The sequence below is a fragment of the Tetrahymena thermophila genome (genome assembly GCF_000189635.1).
Source record: "Tetrahymena thermophila SB210 genomic scaffold scf_8253890, whole genome shotgun sequence".
Classification (NCBI taxonomy): Eukaryota; Ciliophora; class Oligohymenophorea; order Hymenostomatida; family Tetrahymenidae; genus Tetrahymena; species Tetrahymena thermophila.
Window position 1 is genome coordinate 6,121 of NW_002475960.1, and position 20,855 is coordinate 26,975.

General features: G+C 21.3%; 8 protein-coding genes across 8 annotated transcripts in view; 5 read left to right on the forward strand and 3 right to left on the reverse strand. All coding sequences in view use genetic code 6, as the record gives it.

The window, feature by feature from the left end:
- Positions 1-25, forward strand: part of TTHERM_01402790 (hypothetical protein) — a gene marked incomplete at both ends in the record, with an annotated part of 603 nt that extends 578 nt beyond the window's left edge. The window contains one exon of the mRNA XM_001027380.3: positions 1-25. This exon is cut by the window's left edge and continues 134 nt beyond it. Within this exon, the coding sequence (XP_001027380.3) occupies positions 1-25 (25 nt within the window).
- Positions 26-1,260: 1,235 nt separating this feature from the next.
- Positions 1,261-2,282, forward strand: TTHERM_001402800 (hypothetical protein; the record flags this gene model as incomplete). Its single annotated transcript, XM_012800911.1, has 4 exons — positions 1,261-1,610; positions 1,667-1,711; positions 2,046-2,135; positions 2,189-2,282. The coding sequence occupies 4 exons, from the start codon at positions 1,261-1,263 to the stop codon at positions 2,280-2,282; spliced, it is 579 nt and encodes a 192-aa protein (XP_012656365.1).
- A 749-nt stretch (positions 2,283-3,031) lies between these two features.
- TTHERM_01403800 (SNARE domain protein) lies at positions 3,032-3,800 on the forward strand (the record flags this gene model as incomplete). The annotated part of the gene is made up of 2 exons (XM_001027382.3): positions 3,032-3,334; positions 3,429-3,800. The coding sequence occupies 2 exons, from the start codon at positions 3,032-3,034 to the stop codon at positions 3,798-3,800; spliced, it is 675 nt and encodes a 224-aa protein (XP_001027382.2).
- Positions 3,801-5,157: 1,357 nt separating this feature from the next.
- TTHERM_01403810 (small nuclear ribonucleoprotein) lies at positions 5,158-5,469 on the forward strand (the record flags this gene model as incomplete). Its single annotated transcript, XM_001027383.3, has 1 exon — positions 5,158-5,469. One exon carries the CDS (start codon positions 5,158-5,160, stop codon positions 5,467-5,469), a length of 312 nt encoding a protein of 103 aa, XP_001027383.1.
- Positions 5,470-5,823: 354 nt separating this feature from the next.
- On the reverse strand, positions 5,824-6,795 carry TTHERM_01403820 (hypothetical protein; the record flags this gene model as incomplete). Its single annotated transcript, XM_001027384.1, has 2 exons — positions 5,824-5,995; positions 6,758-6,795. The coding sequence occupies 2 exons, from the start codon at positions 6,793-6,795 to the stop codon at positions 5,824-5,826; spliced, it is 210 nt and encodes a 69-aa protein (XP_001027384.1).
- Positions 6,796-8,721: 1,926 nt separating this feature from the next.
- Positions 8,722-14,836, forward strand: TTHERM_01403830 (transmembrane protein, putative; the record flags this gene model as incomplete). Its single annotated transcript, XM_001027385.2, has 4 exons — positions 8,722-8,767; positions 8,911-13,698; positions 14,032-14,233; positions 14,293-14,836. The coding sequence occupies 4 exons, from the start codon at positions 8,722-8,724 to the stop codon at positions 14,834-14,836; spliced, it is 5,580 nt and encodes a 1,859-aa protein (XP_001027385.2).
- Positions 14,837-15,281: 445 nt separating this feature from the next.
- TTHERM_001403831 (hypothetical protein) lies at positions 15,282-17,811 on the reverse strand. The gene is made up of 9 exons (XM_012800912.1): positions 17,737-17,811; positions 17,639-17,685; positions 17,361-17,441; positions 16,992-17,081; positions 16,635-16,724; positions 16,320-16,409; positions 16,023-16,112; positions 15,662-15,751; positions 15,282-15,465 (listed from the first exon to the last, which is right to left on the reverse strand). Exons 1-9 carry the CDS (start codon positions 17,770-17,772, stop codon positions 15,384-15,386), a joined length of 696 nt encoding a protein of 231 aa, XP_012656366.1. The 5' UTR covers positions 17,773-17,811; the 3' UTR covers positions 15,282-15,383.
- Positions 17,812-18,815: 1,004 nt separating this feature from the next.
- TTHERM_001403832 (oxalate/formate antiporter protein) lies at positions 18,816-20,585 on the reverse strand (the record flags this gene model as incomplete). The annotated part of the gene is made up of 6 exons (XM_012800913.1): positions 18,816-18,903; positions 19,129-19,218; positions 19,474-19,563; positions 19,819-19,908; positions 20,167-20,256; positions 20,515-20,585. 6 exons carry the CDS (start codon positions 20,583-20,585, stop codon positions 18,816-18,818), a joined length of 519 nt encoding a protein of 172 aa, XP_012656367.1.
- Between the last annotated feature and the right edge of the window lie 270 nt (positions 20,586-20,855).

Genomic DNA, 20,855 nt, shown 5'->3' on the forward strand with positions numbered 1-20,855 from the left:
TTTCAAAGAAATTATTTATTTTTGAAATTATAATAAATTAAATTAATAATTAATTATAATTCTATTATAAAATATATATTAAAATTAGATTTTTTAATAAATAAATAAATAAATAATAAATATATTTCATAATAAGTGGCAGGCAAACCATGAATTTTTGAATGGCATAATTCTATAATTAGAAATATTATAAATATTCTTAAAATTACAGAGCTAAAACAGAAAAATCTACTTATAAACATTATTTTTATAATACTTAAGAGCATTAACTACTAGGTTTTTTTCAAATATGACTAAATAAATAAATAACTGGTGGTCTCTAATTCGTAATATATTTTTAAGTATATGTTTTAAATAAAAATATTAAGTTTAAATAGTGAATGTGATATCTCTTCATAAAACCAAATATATAAATTAATATTTGATAATTAATTAATTATTATATTTATTCGTTCTTTTTATCCATTTATAATTAATTAATTAAATTTCATAAACTGCTATTCAATATTTTTGAAAAAAAAAATAAATGATATAATAGATTAAAAAATATTACGAATTAGAAGAAGTAATTATTAATTTTTTTATTAATATATTTTAAATTTATATAAATTAATAAAAAAAGTTTAAAAGCTCTTCACTTTTATCTCATTAGGTTCTTGATATTGATCTGAGGTATATTTAATTAAAAAATATTATTTTTATTATTATTAATATTTTTGTATATTTAATTTTAAATTTATTTAAATAAATAATTTATATAAAAGAAATTATCATCATTATTTATTGATTTTTATTAAAACTTAAATTTTTTAGCTATTTTAACTTAATTTTCATTTCAATTTTTAATTATTTATTTATTATTCATTTTTTATTATTTTATATTTTTTCTTCATTTTTGCTATTAAAACTTACACTTAATAAAAGCTATTTGTTTGTTTTACATTATAATATTTTTAATTATAAAAGTTAATTTAAAACATTAAAGTTCTTTTAATTTACTTGATTTGTTTTCATTTTTCATTTTATTATGATTTCTTATTTTTTCATTCTTTGTTAATTTTATTAATTATTAATTAATCTTTTTATTTCATATTTTTTCTTCATTTTTTCCTCCTAATTAACTATAGTGAAATACCTATTTAATTTATATCTAAATAACATTATAAGAAGTTAATTTTTAGAAAGCATAACATATCATTTTTTTTGAAAAAAAATAAATTTTAAAACCCAAAATATCACACAAAATTTTAAAAGGTGTGAATGCTAATTAATAAGATCTTACAGTATGTAATTTTTTTGTTTAAAAAATATAAAAATATTCTACCATAAATTTGCAGAAGCACTATATTATATATAGACTAAAAATAGTACTTTTTAGACTATTAGTTGCAATTATTTAATTTTTTTTGTTGTAATTAATCACTCATTCATGTTTATTTGGCTTAAAATTATATATATCTAAAGAGGTAGAATTTAATGTAATTAATTAATGAAGTTATAATTTAATAAAAGCCATTTTACTTTAAAAAAGTAATTATTAAATTTACTTCAACTTCAAAAAGAAAAAAATAATGTCGTAGAAAATAACATATTTTTCTTATCTAAAAAATGTAATTCAATATTTTATTTTACAAGTTTAAATATTTATTTTAATATTATTGTTTAGAGACTCTGAATAATTCACTTACACAGATCTATAAATTAGTTTAAGGTAATAAATAAATAAGTTATATATTTTAGATAATCAACTTTGATTATTATTTATACATGTATACTCTGTATTCATATCAAAAATTTAAAAAATTAATTATTTTATATTAATCTATCAGAGAACAAGATTAATTAACCAAGCAAAATTTTTGAATAATTAATTTTTCTTAACTAATTGTGATTATCTGTTATTTTTTCTCATCATTTTATTAAGATTTTTTCACTTTTTATTTATTTTTAAGCTTTTTCTTTCATTTAATTCTTTATACTTATTTCTTTAAAATATTTTTTCAAAATATATTCATATTAATTTAATATTTTTTCTAAAATTTAAGGGAAAATTAAATTACAGATTAGAGAATACTACCTATGAGTTTTGCTTTAGCTCAGTGTAAAAATCTCTAATATTTAATACTTGACCTCTTGTAAAAATAATTATTTTTTTTTATTATAAAAAATTAATAAATAATATAAATAGTTAGTTTATTTGTATATAATATTTGAATATTTAGCATATTAAATCTACTTTTTTAGGATTGATATATTAATCGATTTACTTGCTAATAGGTTGACTATTATTTATTCTTTTAATTTTTTATATAGTTTTTTACAAAAATCTTCACTTAATTTTTCAAAAAATTAAAAGTTACAATTCTATCAGTGATGAAGACATATCGTATTTATGTTCTGGTTTAGCTAAATGTTAAATCTTTCAATTTTGACTCTCTAACTTTGGTAAAAATAATTTACTCTAATAATATTTGTTAACAAAGTATTAAATTAATGAGTTTAAAGAAAAAAATAATCAAAATTTTATATTTCTAAAAACTTTTATATTTTATTACTGGTTTTTTCTAAATAAAGATTTAATTTTGTATTTTAATATTGTTTTTACCTCCAACTCTTTCATATTAACTCTGATATTTATTTAATGCTAATAGGCAAAATAAAATTGATGAAGATGGCATTTCAGAACTTTGGTTGTGCTGTAGCGAATTTAATTAATTTTGAATAAAAATTAAACTGTATCAAAAGAATATCAATGCTAGATTTTTTGAGTATAAATAATAAATAATTTTTGGCTTGTTGTTAAAATATTATAAAATCAATCTATTTTAATTTTAGATATAAATTAGATATAAATAGAATTGATCATAAGTATAATTTTTTTTTGATAAGGTAGTAAAGTTGTTTTTACTTAAAATCAATCAATCAGCCAATTAATCAAAAAATAATACAAAAAACAAACAATTAAATTTTTTAATTAAATAAATAGTAAAGAAATCAGCAAGCAATAGTTTGCAATTACTGAGTTAACATAATGGCAGATAGTTTTGAAAAAATTGCTTAACAATTGTCTAGAAGCATGAATGCTTTGAAGGCTAAGATTTAAAGGACTCCTATACTGCAACCTCGTGACAAAAATGACATTAAATAAGATATTTAAGAGCATCAATAGAATTTGGATGAATTGAATAACTTAATATTGTCATATGAACGCAACAATAATAAGTTTAACCTCACTTAAAATTAAATACAATAAAGAAAGTAAGAAGTTTAAAGATTAATCGGTTTAAAAAACGAAATTTTAAATATTATTGATGGCCAAAGCACTAAGTAAATGGTAAATATTTAATTTAAAATATGTTTAGGCGATGAATTTAATAAAATTTGATATTTTTTTGATCTGTAAAAATGTAATAATTAATTGTTAAAAGAAATAGGATCTTTTCAATTAAAAGCAAGAACCTAAAACATTTAAAGATAACTATGCCTAGCCTGGTACTTCAACAAAGTAAATCCAGTAAAACTATTAAGATTTATAAAAGGATTAAGATAAACATATTGATAAGTTGAATGAAAATCTAGTGATTACTAAAGGAATAGCGATATAAATAGGATAACAAGTAGAAGAACATATCGAAGTTCTAGATGACATTGAATCTAACGTTGATAAAGGTACATAAAAAATGCTTACAACAACAGGAAAAATGAAGAATTTGATTCAAGAAAGTAAAACTTGGGGTATTTTAATAGGCATTTTTGCTGAAATAGCAATTTTGGTACTGATAATTATATATATTAATTGATTTAATTAATAATCAACAATTGAAGTAAATTAATTAGATAAAAATTATATTATATTTAAATTGAATTTTTTTTAAATTACTTTAGAGTGACGTACAATTAGTCTTACCTGAGTTTAATAAATAATATGCTATTATAATATAAATTATTTTTTGTTCATCTTTATAATTAGAATATGCTTAAAAAGTATGTTAAATAATTAATTATTTTAATTGCTAACCTTAAATTTATACAATTATACCCACAATCAATTTAAATGAGTGATTGAAATTGCCTTAAGTTGATATCTGATTATTAATAAAAGAAATAATAATTTTTTTCACTAATGTTAATATTTGAACAATAATTTATGATTTTTAAAAGAAAAAAGCTTATTCTAATTAATAAAATTTATGATCTTAAATACAATCCAAGTAAATTGAAAAAAATATGATCTGTGCAAAGAGTGCGCCAGACAACTTAAAATAAGAAAAAAAATGAATACATTTTTACGCAAAAGATAAGAAAACTTATACCTGCACGCTAGTGCTTAACCATTCAAGAATAATTCACTTTTTATTCAAAAAAAAAATATTTTGTAAAAATAAAGTAAAAAAATTCTCATTAATTTTCATCAACCCTATCCCATATTTTTTAAACATAAAATGGTGAAAATCATATTTTTTTTAACTTCCAAAAAAATATTTTGCAGAAAAATTTCTTAGATTTTTGCGTACTTGAGACAAAAAAATAATATGGGTGAATGAATTATTGTTATATTTACTATTCTTCTAATTTACATTACAAAATATTAATAAATTTTACATTTAATAAACAATAAAAATTTTAATTTACAAAATAAAATAATAATTTTAATTAAATCATTAAATTTCAAACTATTTGCTCAATCTAAAAAAAATTATTTTTTAATAAAGATATAAATAACTGTATTAGTAATTCAAATAATTAGATTTTAAACCATGTTTCTATTTATTTTGAAAATCTAAGTATCTTTGGTTCTTTCTCTTTTTTACTTAATATATATGAAATAATGCTTTTAAAGATATATTTATGCCTCTTTACTAATAAAATTAATACTTTTTCATGGATTTAAATTGCAATTAAGTAAATTAATAAATGAAGATTGTTTATTTGTTTTATAGTTTTTTTATTTATAAATTTTCTTTGATCGTTTGATTGATTAATTTTCTATTTATCTATCTGTCTGCCTGTCTCTTGCTTGATTGACTGATTTATGAATAATTAGAAAGAAAAGAGATAATATATATTTATAAAATCAAAAGATAAGAAATTATTTGCAGATAAAAGAGATATTAGATATACAAAAATAAATAAAGAGTTTGAAAAATTTAAAGAAAAATGGAAGAAGAAAAGAAGCTAACTCCTGAAGAAACTTTCTCCCAAGGTCCCTTTTCATTGCTTTTCAAAGCAGTTAAGGCTAACACTTAGGTTTTGATTGCATTAAGAAATAACAGAAAGATGTTGGCAAAAGTGAGAGCATTTGATAGACACATGAACATGGTGTTAGAAAATGTTTTAGAAATGTGGACTGAAGTTCCAAGAGGATCTCACGGCAAGAAGTCAAAGCCAATGAAAAAGGAAAGATATATTACAAAATTATTTTTAAGAGGTGATTCCGTTATTTTTGTTCTTAAGAATCCCTAAAAGTGATTTAAAAGCATGCGAAGCATTAATCAACCTCTAAAAATAATAAAATCAATCAATAAGCAAACAAGTAAAAAGTACTAAGCAAATAAATGAAATAGCAAGCAAGTAAACAAACAAACAAGCAAAGGAAAGAAGTAAATAAACATGAGCAATTAATTAAGTATATTATTATATAATTTTTTTTAGATTCATTCTTCAGAAGTATGTTTATCTTCATGTTTCTTTCTATGATATACAATCCTAATCTTTTGGCTAACTAAGGTAATAAATATAATTATCTATATACATTTATATATACATATGCAATTTATTTATATTTTATTTATATTATTTTATTTCTTTTTGGATATTTTTCATTCATTTCACTTGTTTGTTCATCAATTCCATTTACCATTTTTGTTCTTTTAAACTGTAGTTTATTTTTCTTTATTTATGATTATTTGCTTGCTTGTTTTTTTGTCTATCTGTGTGATTTTCTTTCAAATCATTAAGATTTTTTTCTTGTTGAATAATTATAACTTTTGCGTGTCTATTAGTTTCACTCTTTTATATATTGTTTGGTTATTATAAAATTCAATTCATAATTAATTAATAAATCAAAGCTATAAAATCAAAATTAGAATAGCAATATTTTATTATTTTTAATTAATTAAAAAATCTCTTAAAATAGATATATTGATAGATATTCATTCATTATTTTAATACATTTCAAATCAAAAAATTAATAAAAATCAATCATAATTTATATTACAAAAACAAACATGCAAAATTTAAATTTTTTCAGAAAAACTAAATGAAAAATTTAAGGATAAATTTTCATTAACATTAATAAATAAAAAAATCCTTAATTAAAACAAAAAATTTTTATAATCAATGCATTTAATTTTTTTAAGATTTATTTAATTTATGCATTATTAATCTAAATTTATATATGCCAATTTATATATTGCTGCATTTTATTTGATAAATAGCTACAAATAAGAAATAAAATAATAATACAAGTATTTCTTTTAAATACATTCATTTTAAATGCTAAATAAATTATTGATGAATGCTCTTCAAAATATTTTTATTTAAGGTAAAAAAAAACTGTAAAAAATTTACCTTAAAATTCTTATTTTTCATAAAATGCTGACTTTATAAAATAAATCATTTGTTCTACAATTGATTAATAAGACAATTTCTAAGAAAGTATTGATCAATTTTCATTTTTGATCCCAATAAATACATAAATAGAATTATAAAAGATTGGATTATGCTTTTGATTTTATTTTATTGGGTTTAATTTTACCCTAAGATGAAACTTTAAAATTATATAAAAATAGCCATACTAAACTAAAAATAGGATTAATTAAAGCTGTTATTTTCTAATTTTATCAAATACTTTACTTTTTGAAAATTGTTTGAATTTATTTAGCAAGCAAAGAGTTTAAATATTGATAATTAAATAAATTTTGCTCTATTTATGTTTGGAACTAATAAATAAATTTAATTTTCTGACTGAAAAGGATTCTATGATAAATAAATTTGATTGATTGATCGATAGATTTAGTGTATCGATTAAATTTTTTTATTTGAAAATATTAAAAGATTCTAATTTAGAATTGAATAATATTTCCTGTTGCGATGTGTAAGCTAATATTTGATAATAAATAAAAATCCAAGGTGATAAAAAAAATGTAAATTAATACAATTATATTTCTTAGAACTTATTTGTATTTTGCCCTTTATTATCTGTAATATTTGGATAATATGAATATTATAAGGTAAGAAGAGTTAAAAAAAATGCATTCAAAGCTAATAATTTCTATTTGTTTGGGTAAACATTTATTTTATATTCTTGATTAGCAGAATTTAATAGCCAGTGAAAATTCTGAAAAATTTCCTACCTTTATGACTATTTTTATACCCATTCGAGTTTAATAATTTTCTTGATCCAAATCTATTTATAACTATAAAAGAAGTTTAATTTTTATCAATCGTTTAAATAATTATATACACTAATAACTCTAAATATAGATAGATTGATAGATGGATTGATTGATCGATTGATTGATAAATAGATTGATTGATTAATAAATAGATTGATTGATTGATAATTTAATAGATTGATTGATTGATAGATAGAAAGAAAGATAAATATATTTATTGATAGATAGATATTTATATATAAATATATCAATTGATCGATTGATTCATAGATGCTATATAAACATATGGAAGTACACTCTTTCAATATTTTCATTTTGATTTTCTTGATTATTTAGATAATTTATTACTTAGAATGAGATTCATTTGGATTACAAGAAATGTTTAGAAGATAAAAGGAAGGATATATGATAAGATAAATAGGGTTTAAAATATAAATTTTTTAAAGAGTTTATCTTATTTAGTTAATAGTTAATTTTATACAAAATATTTACAATTTATTAATAGGAATGAAGATAATTATGGTTATGTATTAATATATTTTGTGAGATGAGTAATTATTAATTTGAAACCATTCGACTATTGACTATACTACTTTGGTAATTCATGGTTGATTAATTTAATTTAATTTGATTAATTAGATTTATGCAATTTCATTTTGAAAATGAATGAGAAGTTTAATATTATTAACATGTATTTGTATATTTTTATATATTATTAATAAATTAAAAAATCAAAATTAATTAAGTTTTTAAACAATCAATATAAATGAACACAGTAAGAGAAAAAATACTTAAGTTTTAAAGGGATAGCAAGGAATTTCAGATTCTTACTTCAGCAAGATTATATCTCAAGAAATTCTACACAGAATAACTATACAGTTTAGTTTGTTTACATAAAAGGAGCAAGGCTGAGGTTTATATTTAGATTGCTCTTAAGTATGTTCTACTATTATTGATCATTTTAAAGAAGGAATTCATTCAAAAGCTAGCTAGATATGACAGTAACTTTCAGTTTATTGATATATTTCTAATTAAAGACTTCCATAGTGATGACACATAATTTTATATGAACATTTTCGCTGTTTCGCTTAATTCATTTTTGCTATTTTATTTATTTGCCTAGCTTACTATTTTTATTTACTCTGAGAAACAAAAAATGAAGTCTATGGAATAAGTAGAATTTAGTTAAAAAAATTTAAATGGAATAATAAGGATTCCTACATTAAGAATAAAATAGAATATGTTTGAAAAAGTAGTTTCTTTTGTTTTTAAGCAGTATAATCAATGCTTGATAGTTTTATTTTTGCATTTTTCCACATTTAATATGGATTAGCTTGGTACTGCAAGTCTTACTCTCACCGTTCTAGTAGGTAAATAAAATAAATTAATTTATTCTTAAAGTAAATAAATTAATGTAATTACAAATTTAATTTCAATGAACTATACGTTCAGTATTTTTCATTTAAATTATTATACAAATTAATACATGATTTTTATTCTATTATTTAACTAGGCTACATTGTTGCAAGCTCTGACTACGAATATTTAATAAATTCAGACGAGAATTTTCAAAAGAAATATGACATTTTTTGTTTAGTAGCTTATTTCTGTGAATGTCTTTCCATTGGAATATTGAATTAACTAGAACAGAATTTATAACCAATATTTATAGGCATTTCAGCTATAATCCAAATGTATGTTTTGTTTTCTAAAAATATTTTATCTGATAAGACTCTAGAGAAATTCATACAGTCCTTGAACGCATTCATTTTACAAAATTCGGTTTTTGTTTTTATTTTTGAGAACAATTAAAATAATTATCATTGCTTAAGCATTTGCGTTTTAATTACTATTCCCTCTGCATATAAATTAGCAGATTTACTTGTAGAATATAACATCAATAAGATTATTTAATACTCAGAATCTTAAGACATCATGCAAATCCTATTGTAAATTTACACCAATAGCTCCAAGGAAATTAGTTTAAGCAAAGATTATAAAAAATTTGATGCTATGACCAAGCAAATCATTTTAGCCAAAGAAGAAAACCATTTAAAAAACAATCTTTCATAGATTTTGAAATACAATTTTTCATCTAGTTGGTGCTTAATTTAGCAGCAAATGAGAGAAGAAATAAGCTTAAATGGAGAAATCAGCAGATACGAATAAAATATGTCTTAGCAATCAGTGCATAATAATTCAGAGTAACAAAAGACACTCACAAAATCGTAATTTTAAAAAAGTCTTCACAGTTCTAGGAAGCAAAACACTGAAAAAAGTGAAATCAGTTAATTTCAATAAAATATTAAGAAATCATTATTTTTAGATGGACTATCTTAGAATGAGCTAGATTCCGCAAATGCTTCTATTATAAATTAAATATTCTTAGATATTTATCATCTCTTCTTAGAAGAGAAGACTGAAGTGTGCGATGCGCATATCAGCATGCTTTGCTTCATCTTGCATGTAGTTAACAATTATTAGCTGTTTTGGATGAGGCTTAATTAAATACTTAAACTAGAACTATCACTAAAAAATCTATAAATCTTAAAGACTTTAGAGTAAGAATGTGATAGATAGATCAGAATTTAATTAAAGAAGTAGCAATAAAAATCTATTTTCTATGCTGGATACTTAGATGTGATATATTATGATAATTTGCTCAATGAGACAGCTTTAGTTGTTTAGCAGGCTACCCAATAAAAGCTACTAATTTTAGATCAAATGAAGAGAAAAAATATTAATTTGAGCGATCTCTCTGAAAAAATTTAAAATTTTTTGTCAGTAAGATCTAAAATTCTATAAAATATAAAAATAGCCACTAAAATTAATCCTGGAAGTAGAGAACTTGATTAAATTTGCGCTGACTATTGTTATATTTTGTCTTTTTCAAGCTATGATCTCAAGAAAAATAAATTATCATCTAACATGGAAGAAGGCATTGAAGTTAATTAAATGTTGTAAGATAAATATACAAACTATTTCGACTCAAACTAAGAAAAATTTTCATCCAACGCATGCGTTATCTACATTTCGCTGAAGCAACACAAAAAAATTCAAATTAACTAAGTTTCAAGCAACTTCTTAAAGATTTTCAACTTCAAAAAAAAGGAAGATATCATGAACCAGCCTCTAGAAATTATTCTACCATAAATTTTCGCTAAATATCACTCACTTTTTATCAAGAACTACTTTAGCAAAGACATTGACAACGATTTTGAAGCTAACTTTCAGTCGAGCGATCAAAATAAAAGAGAAAAATAAATTGAAAACACATGCGTTTAGTATGGTTAAAATTAAAAAAATAGAATGGTCTTTGCTGTTTCTCAAGACAATCACTTGATTGCAGTCAAATTAGACGTGAAGGTAAATAGAATTTCAATTAACAACGAATTTGGCTTAACTGCGCACATTTAACAAGTGAATAAATATAATGACTATATTTTGTTCAGATCTGATAATTTTTCAGTTGTTTCTATGACTAAGTTACTCCACAGCAAAGTCTTTAAAGTTTTCACACGCTTTAAAGAACTAAAACTAAGAAAATATTTCGCTTTCTTAAAAGATTAGCAAAATCAATTCCCAAGCTCTCAGCTCAATAGCTTTGAAGACTTGACTTTGGAAGAATACGAAGAAAAAATAAAAGAGTAGCAGAAGAAACAGCTTGCAATTCAAGAAAAGTATAAATAATATTACAAGAATGAATTCGACTATATTCTCGTTGTCAAAAGAAGCAAACAAAAAGGAGAAAGTATGCTTGCCGAAAGCAATCAAAGAAGCTACTTTTACAACAAATTCTAATTCTTTAAGCTAAGAATGAGTTTAAAGGACTTTCCAGTTCAAAATCCTTGCTTTGAAAACTAAGAATTGCAATATATTGAAATTACATCAATCAAAAGAGTTAACCCCAGAACTAACCAAAGAGCCATTTTAGAAGTGATTGCGAACAAAGATGGCAAGAACAAAACCAATATTCATGGACTAAGTCCTCAAAATTTATCTATTTTGTTCTAAGACTTAGAATAATAAATTCAAAAGACAATTTACGTAGAGAGCTCCTCCTATCAATAGGAAGCCTTCAAGTAAATCACTATGATTTTCTCTCAATCAATCACTGGATAAAACTTATAAATTACTTCCGAATAGGCCGATTCTACTTAATTCTCATAAGAAAACTAAATTCTTGCTTAACAGAGTAGCAAAAACAACAATAATACAAATAAGCCTTCTCTAAATGAAGATTTCGCTGATAACACTATGACTACATCTGCTAACAAATAAAAACAATAACTAATCAACGATGGAGTATTTATGAGAGTTTTAAAAGAAAACATGAACTAATCTATTAAGTTAGAACAAATTAATCCTCAAGAAACTCAATTTAATCACAATAAATAATATTTTGATTAATAAAATAACTTAGAAATGAAAAGTAGCAAGCCAAATCTAGAAGGTATCATTGAAGAAGACAATAACTTCAACAACAGTATCGACTATGACGGTAAAACTAAAGACATCAACCATAACTAATCGAATACCTAATACATGAAAAATATGGCTTCAGCCTAAGAGTTAGATTTCTCTGTTTAAAATTTGGAGTAGCTAAGATCTACTAAATTCTTAAAGCTAGATAACACTAACAAAAATGAGAATTCTTTCAGAAGCGACTTGCAATAATTTGATTTCTCAATATGCTAAAATGATCAGCATTTTGCTAATAATCTAACTAAATCCTATCATCCAAATTAAAGCATGAAAGCTTTAGATTAGATGATCTTTTCTCCAAAAATTCAGAGTGACCAAAACTTAGTAGATAATACGAGTGCTATTAATTCTTTTATAGTCAAAAATAATCAATTCCCAATTAAAAAATTACAATCATCTCGTTTAAATTAACTTTCAAGTAAAAACAGCTGTCAAGTGCTTTAAACAAAATCAACTTTCAAAGATTATCCCAGCACTGATTTCACAAAACATTTTCCAATCAATAGATATTACTCAAATGTTACCAACGAAAAGCAAAATAACGAAATCTAAGAAATATCTGACATTGATGAAGATGAAGATGATGTCACCAAGCGTAGAGCTTACAAAATCTACTCTGATGAGACAACTAGAAAAAATAATTTTACAGATCAGCAAAGAAAAGAAATTTTAGAAACTTCTTCAGCCCATTCTAAAGTAAGTTCTATTGAGTAAATCAAAAAGCAGTTCCGTAAAACAATTTTAACTAAAAAATCTCATTATTCTCTCTCTATAGTTAACGGAATTGGTCTATTAAGTATAATTGTGATATTTATAGTCAACTTTTAGCAATTCTTCCAAACAAAAGACACAATTGGAAGTGTCAAAGAAGATTTTACTATAGCTTAATGGCCAATGGACTACAACAATCAAATTTATGGAGTCATTGAAGCATTTAATTTGAAAAGACTAACAGCTCACTCTAAAACAAACTTAGAATACACCACTGGTACTAAAAAAGAGTTATAAGGTCTAATAAAATATAAAATTAGTGATTGTTATGGATCATTAAAATCACTTATAAAAAGCATTGTTCTGTATGATGTAAGCAGGACAATAGTATCTATAATATATAATTATCCATTCTAATTTAACCTCAGAACAGATATCACTGGTGAAGATAATAGAAAAGAAGATATTCTAGACTGCAAGTTAGGTTACTGTTTAATTCAATTCCAAAACTATATCTTCAGATACATCTACATAGTATCTGAAGAGTATGATGAATATCAGGATATAAGCAATTTTTCAAGCTACTCTGAAAAGATTTTCCTATTAAACCAGAGAGATGTCTCATTAACATTAAGATAAATCTTCATCTAATCAATAGGTTATAATAAGTAATCTTTAGAAGATATCAAATCCTCTTTAGACAATTTAGTTATCATCATAACAATTATCTCTGCTTTTTGTATTTCTCTTGTTATCCCGCTCTATGCTTTAATACAAACCTACAGAGAAAAAATTCTTAGTCTTTTAACTACATTTAGCATAGACATATTAGATGATTTCATCGATTTGATTGATTAATACTATATCCTTAATCTTGATAGGTCTTCCTCCTCTTTTAAAATTTAATAAAAAACTGATGTTAAATCTAAGTAAATAGAAGTTAAAAAATAAAATCTCAGCTATTACTCAAAGCTCCCAAAAGTTAATAAAAAACTTATATTCTTCTCTGTCCTCATTTTGACTTTAATTGTTCTCTATCCAGTTCTAAACCGCCAATTAACAAGACAATATATTGATGAATCTCAATAAAACTTGTCTATATTATGTAATTTCATTTCTCATCAAAAAACTCATTTTTGCTTTCCATTTTATTTATTTCAACACAAATTCTTTTAACTCAGTTTATTTAATTTTTCTGGAGACATTTTTTTATTTTTCTAAGCATATTTAATTTTATTTTTCAAAACACATTTAATTTTATTTTTCTGAACATATTTAATTTTATTTCTCCTTCTAAATTAATTTCAAAAATCTTATTCTAACTATAATTAAGAAAAAAATATTATTTTTATAAATAAAATAATTAAACTTTCAATAATTTATTAAATCTTTTAAAAATTTTAAGATATTTTATTAAAATTGTTTATTTTAAAATTAGATATTTTATCAAGAGTTAAATCATATATTTTACTTAATGTTGGCTTACAATATTTTTGTTTAACTGCTAAACTTTTTCCAGGTGAACAAAATGTTGTCTCATTTAATCAAATTCTTGATAGAATTTAAGTTGCAATTCAAGATTAAGATGAAATATAGCAAGATTTAAATAACGTAATGTAAGGGTCTTACTTAAAGAATAGGTAAATAAATTTATTATGAATAACTACAATAATTAATTAATTTAAATATTTATAAAAAGACACAGCTAAAGCGATTTTAATGATTTCTTTATTGAAATAATGACAGGAGATCCCTGCAGTGCAATAGTAGATTACACAGAGTATGTTAAAAAAGAAGATTAAATCAGTGCTGAACAATGTTAAAGACAACAAGGTGTCTTATTGAAAAATGGATTGCTCATTGCATTAAAGTCATTTATGAATCACTTTAAAGATGTTTACTATGAGCTAAAAGATGTTGATAAAGCTAATTTACAGAAAATTAACATATTCGATTACAATGAATAAATATTTGTTCTTGTAAATTTACTTGATAACTTGACGACTTTTATTTAAATCTAAAATGAAGACTACTATGACTACATAATATAATGCCAAATATATCTAATGCTCTATCAATTCTTTGCTCTCACAGTTGTTTTTTACCTTTCATGGATCCTCTTTTACAAATTTATAGATAATTAGTTGCATCAGACTAAACTTACTCTCTCTTTTCTTCATGTCACTCATCTCATTTCGAATCCTTACATTTAAAGCTACTTTTAGTAGAAAAATATTATATGAAATTTATATCTAGTTTAATATTTTAAAAGTATTAAAATATTCCATATTTATTTACTTATTTATCTGTTATATATAAAAAAATTTTCTTTTCCTCATTTATTAATATTAATTTTGTCATCAAAATTTTTTATTATAGCATATAGCCATACAAAAATTTAGTTGTCTGCATCCCACTTTTTATATTTTATAAAGAATCATAATTAATTAATAATTTATTTATTATAATTTTTTTACATCAAAAATTTTAAATTTAGCTAGTTTTTGTGAAGTAAATTTGGATAATAAATTAATTAATATTTAATTAAATAAAATAAGAAAAGAAAAAAAACATAAAATAAGTTATAATAAATTTATTAAATTATTTTTTAATTTCTTTAAAATAAAATTAAAAATACTCAATAACATAAAATTATTATTTAATTAATTTATTTATTTATTTTTAGCAAGTAGTTTTTAGGCTACATGAAAAATATGCTGCAAATAGCAATATTTCTATTATTCAAATATTTTTATATTTATTCCTCCTTTTTCCCTCATTTGTTTATCATCATTTGAAATATATTTTAAAGATAACTAATCTTTTTGATTTAAGATACTTGTTCTTTACTTTCAAATTTTCTAATTCATTGCTATTGTTTTAACATTTGATATAAATTAGTGTAAATTACAAATCAAAATTAACAAAATAAAATATTTAAATTTAAATTATATTCTAATTCTGTAAAATAAAATAAAAAGCTAATAAATAAATTAATGAATTGAATGAGTTAAATTCATTTTAAAAACTAAAAATATCACAATTCAAAACAAATAAACTGTTTTTACTCAAAATCAAGTATCAATTTTGAGAGATTATTTTTGGATGATAAAGCAGAACCTAAGTCCGATATACCTTGATCTCCAATTTCGTTTTCACTTTTTAAATATTGAAGATAATATTATTTTTTAGTAAATTAGAAGTAAAGATGGATAAAAAATATTTAATAATAAGAAATAAATAAACTAATTAAATTTAATTAATATTTTTAAGCTAAAAATATATGAGTAAAATTAGCAACTGAAACAAAAATAGCAGAATAAAAAAGAAAAATTAATCAAAAATAAATTAATTAAAATAGTTTTATTTTTTTAAATCCATGTTGATATTAAAAAATATCAAAATATAAAACAAATAAACTGCTTTTACTTAAGTTCAAGTTCCAAATTATAGAGATTATTGCACTTTCCTAAACCAAAACCTAAACCTGATACACCATTATCGCCAATTTAATTGCGACTTTTTAAATATTGAAGGAAAAATACATAATTAATCAGTTAGTTATTTAGAAGGAAAAAATGAAGAAAAAATATGATAATAACAATGAGTTTAATTAAAAAAGGAAAAAAAAAAAAAATTAAATAAAAGCTAATAAATAGATTAAAATAGTTCATTCATTTTTATTTTAAAAAATATAAAAATTTAAATCAATTCAACTGTTTTTACCCAAGTAGAAGTTTCAAATTTGAGAGATTAGTGCAATTTGCTAAAGCAGAACCTAAGCCTGATGCACCTTCGTTACCAATTTAATTAGAGCTTTTTAAATTTTAAGAAAATTTACATAATTAATTATTTAGTTAGTTAGAGAAAAAATATGAAATAATAAAAAATGAATTAATAAATAATCAAAGTAAAAGTTAAAAATAAAAAAAATGAAAGAGTTTAAGAAAAAAAACAGCAAAATATAAAATAAAAATTCAATAAATAAAATTAATTTTTTTAAAAAAATATCACAATCCAATACAAATAAACAGTTTTTACCTAAGGGCTAGTGTCAAATTTTATAGATTAATGCAATTTGCTAAGCGAGAGCCTACGCATGATGCACCCTTATTCCCAATTTAATTGTTACTTTAATTAAGAAATATATTATTATTTAGATATTAAATAAATAGTTAGAATTAAAAAAAATGAAATATTAAAAATTTATTAATTGAATATAAAATAAAATTTTTGAAATCAAAAAATAAATAACTCAAATTAAGAAAGAAAAAAAACTAAGTAGAATAAATAAAAAAAATAATTCAATTAAATAGCTAATAAATTAATAAAGTAAATGCATTTTATTGTTTTAAATTAAATATAATAATCCAAATTTGATAAACCAGTTTGTTTTACTCAAAATAAAGATTCAAAATTGAGAGATTAATACATTGTGTTATAGCAGAGCCTATGCGTAAGGCACTTTTATCACGAATTTTTTTGCCACTTTTTAAATTTTGAAGAAAAAATATTTAATTAATTTGCTAGTTAGTTAGTTTGTTAGAAGGATATAATGAAAAAAATATGAAATAATAAATAAAAACCAAAGTTGAAAATGTAAAAAAGAATGAGTTTATTTAAGATAAAAGAAAACTCATGAAGAATATATAAGAAAAATAAATCCAATAAAAAGCTAATTCATAAATTACAAGAGTTAGTTAAATTTTTTTAAATTTATTTTTATATTAAAAATATCAAACTCCAAAACAAATAAACTGTTTTTACTAGAAATTAAGTGTCAATTTTTATAGGTTAGTGCACTTTTCTAAAGCAGAACAAAAGTCTTTTATGTTAATTTTCCCATAACTTAGTTTGTTAATTAGTTATTTAATAATAAAACCAACAGTTAAAAATTAAAAGATAAGTTAAAGTAATTATAAAAGATATTTGTTTAAATAAAAATGATTGAATACAGATGAGAATATTTATTAAAAATTATTTTATTGTAAATAATTTTAAAATTAAATAATGTAAAAAAATTACTAATAATAAATTAAATTTACAAATCAACTGTGATAAATGAATGAGATTAAAGCGAAGAATTGACAAACTTTTTTATTAATAAAAATAAATTTAAATAATATTTATTTAAAAAAATTACATCATCTAGATATTCAAAATATCTCCAATCTACCATTTTATTTATTGATTTATTTTTCAAAATTTTGAATAGCAATTTATAGAAATTTTATTAATTAAAATAATAATTTCCTTTTGTTTTGAGTTTATTTGGATAAAAAGAACAAATAATTTAAGATAAATTAAATATTCATTTAATAATTTTGCATTTAAAAAGAAATTCAAAAAGTTAATGTAATATTCATTATTAAACCTTAACAGTACAAATTAAAATTTATAGTACAAAATAAACTATGAGTTAGTTAGTTAGTTAGTTAGTTAGTTAGTTAGTTAGTTAGTTAGTTAGTTAGTTAGAGATGGGTAAGAAAATATTGAAAAAATATAAATATTGAAGACTTAAAAAATACTTATTTTAAAGTATATTTTTGGGTTTAATCAAGTGATGAAATAACTAAGGTGAAAATTAAAATAATCTAAGTCCTCATTAAATAAATAGCATACTATTTAATGAAGACCTAATTTTATTGAGTAATAATTTTTTTTATTTTAAAGTCTGAAATCTTGAAAAAAATTTTGAAAGATGAGGGAGGGAGGGTATAATTTAAACTTAATTAATGAAGATAAAAAATTAGATTTTTTATAAAAAAAACTTTATAAACAAAAAATTTAAATAAAAAGTAAAACTTGATTTCTCCCTGAGATTTTATTTAAATCATGGCATCTAATTAATCAAGATACATAAAAAAACGATAAAAATATGATTGATGGATAATATTTAAGATTAAAATATAACTGGCATATAAAGTTTATCATTTATATAATTTAATAAGATGTATTATAACACTAAAAGTTTCAAATTGTTTGATCCTTTTTGGAGAAATCAGAGAGTTTGCTTAAGAGGATTTAATTTTTTTTATTTTTTATAAATAATTTATTTACTTACAAAAATATGAATGATATTTATAAATATAAAATCAATAATAAAATCTATTTATCTATTTATATTTTAGATTTAAATTTTTTTCAAAATATTATATAATAAAATATATATTATTATTCAAACATTTTATACTTATTCATCCTTTTTTCACCAGTTGTTTATCATTTGAAATCAAAGAAAACTAATCTTTTTGATTTAAGACACTTGCTTATTACTTTGAATTTTTATGAATCATTCATTGAGTTTTAACTTTTATAATAAATTTTAAATTATTAATAAATATCAAAATAGAATAAACTTTTAAATTAAATATTATTCTTGAAATTAATAAATAAATAAAATAATATTAGTGGAATAAAAAAGATAAAAAAATAAAATAAATAAAAGCTATCAAATAAATTCAAAGAGCTTTTTTGTTTTACATTCATTTTTTTTGTTTAAAATATCACAATAAAGCTAATAAATTGTTTTTACCGAAGGTCAAGTGTCAAATTTGAGAGATTAATGCAATTTGCTAAAGCAGAACCTAACCCTGATGCACCTTCATCACCAATTGGATTTCCACTTTTTAAATATTGAAGAAAAATTATATCGTTAAATAGTTAATTAGAAGGAAAGAATGAAGAAAAAATATGAAATAATAAGATTAATTAATTAATAATAAAAGCAAAATTTGAAAATAAAATCAAGAGCTGAATTAACAAAGAAAGAACCAAAAAAAACAAGCACAATAAAAGAAAAAGAAAAAAGAGCTTTATTGTTTTTAATTAGTTTTTATAATTAAAATATCACAATCCAAAACAAATAAACTATTTTTACTAAAGGTCAAGTGTCAAATTTGAGAGATTAATGCAATTTGCTAAAGCAGAACCTAAACCTGATGCACCTTCATCACCAATTTAATTGTTACTTTTTAGATTTTGAAGAAAAAATATATCATTAAATACTTAATTAGAAGGAAAAAATGAAGAAAAAATATGAAGTAATAAGATTAATTAATTAATAATAAAAGCAAAAGTTGAAAATAAAATCAAGAGCTGAATTAACAAAGAAAGAACCAAAAAAAACAAGCACAATAAAAGAAAAAGAAAAAAGAGCTTTATTGTTTTTAATTAGTTTTTATAATTAAAATATCAAAATCTAAAACAAATAAACTATTTTTACCTAAGTAAAAGTGTCAAATTTGAGAGATTAATGCAATTTGCTAAAGCAGAACCTAAACCTGATGCACCTTCATCACCAATTTAATTGTTACTTTTTAGATTTTGAAGAAAAAATATATCATTAAATACTTAATTAGAAGGAAAAAATGAAGAAAAAATATGAAGTAATAAGATTAATTAATTAATAATAAAAGCAAAAGTTGAAAATAAAATCAAGAGCTAAATTAACAAAGAAAGAACCAAAAAAAAGCAAGCACAATAAAAAGAAAAAGAATAAAGAGCTTTATTGTTTTTAATTAGTTTTTATAATTAAAAATATCACAATCCAAAACAAATAAACTGTTTTTACCCAAGGTCAATTGTCAAATTTGAGAGATTAATACAATTTGCTAAAGCAGAACCTAAGCCTGATGCACCTTCATCACCAATTTAATTATCACTTTTTAGATTTTGAAGAAAAAATATATCATTAAATAGTTAATTAGAAGGAAATAATGAAGAAAAAATTTGAAATAATAAGATTAATTAATTAATAATAAAAGCAAAAGTTGAAAATAAAATGGTGAGCTAAATTAACAAAGAAAGAACAAAAAAAAAGCAAGCACAATAAAAAGAAAATGAAAAAAGAGCTTTATTGTTTTTAATTAGTTTTTATAATTAAAAATATCACAATCCAAAACAAATAAACTGTTTTTACTAAAGGTCAAGTGTCAAATTTGAGAGATTAATGCACTTTGCTAAAGCAGAACCTAAGCCTGATGCACCCATTGCACCAATTTGATTTCTACTTTTTAAATATTGAAGAAAAAATATATCATTAAATAGTTAATTTGAAGGAAAAAATGAAGAAAAAATTTGAAATAATAAGATTAATTAGTTAATAATAAAAGCAAAAGTTGAAAATAAAATGATGAGCTAAATTAACAAAGAAAGAACAAAAAAAAAGCAAGCACAATAAAAAGAAAATGAAAAAAGAGCTTTATTGTTTTTAATTAGTTTTTATAATTAAAAATATCACAATCCAAAACAAATAAACTG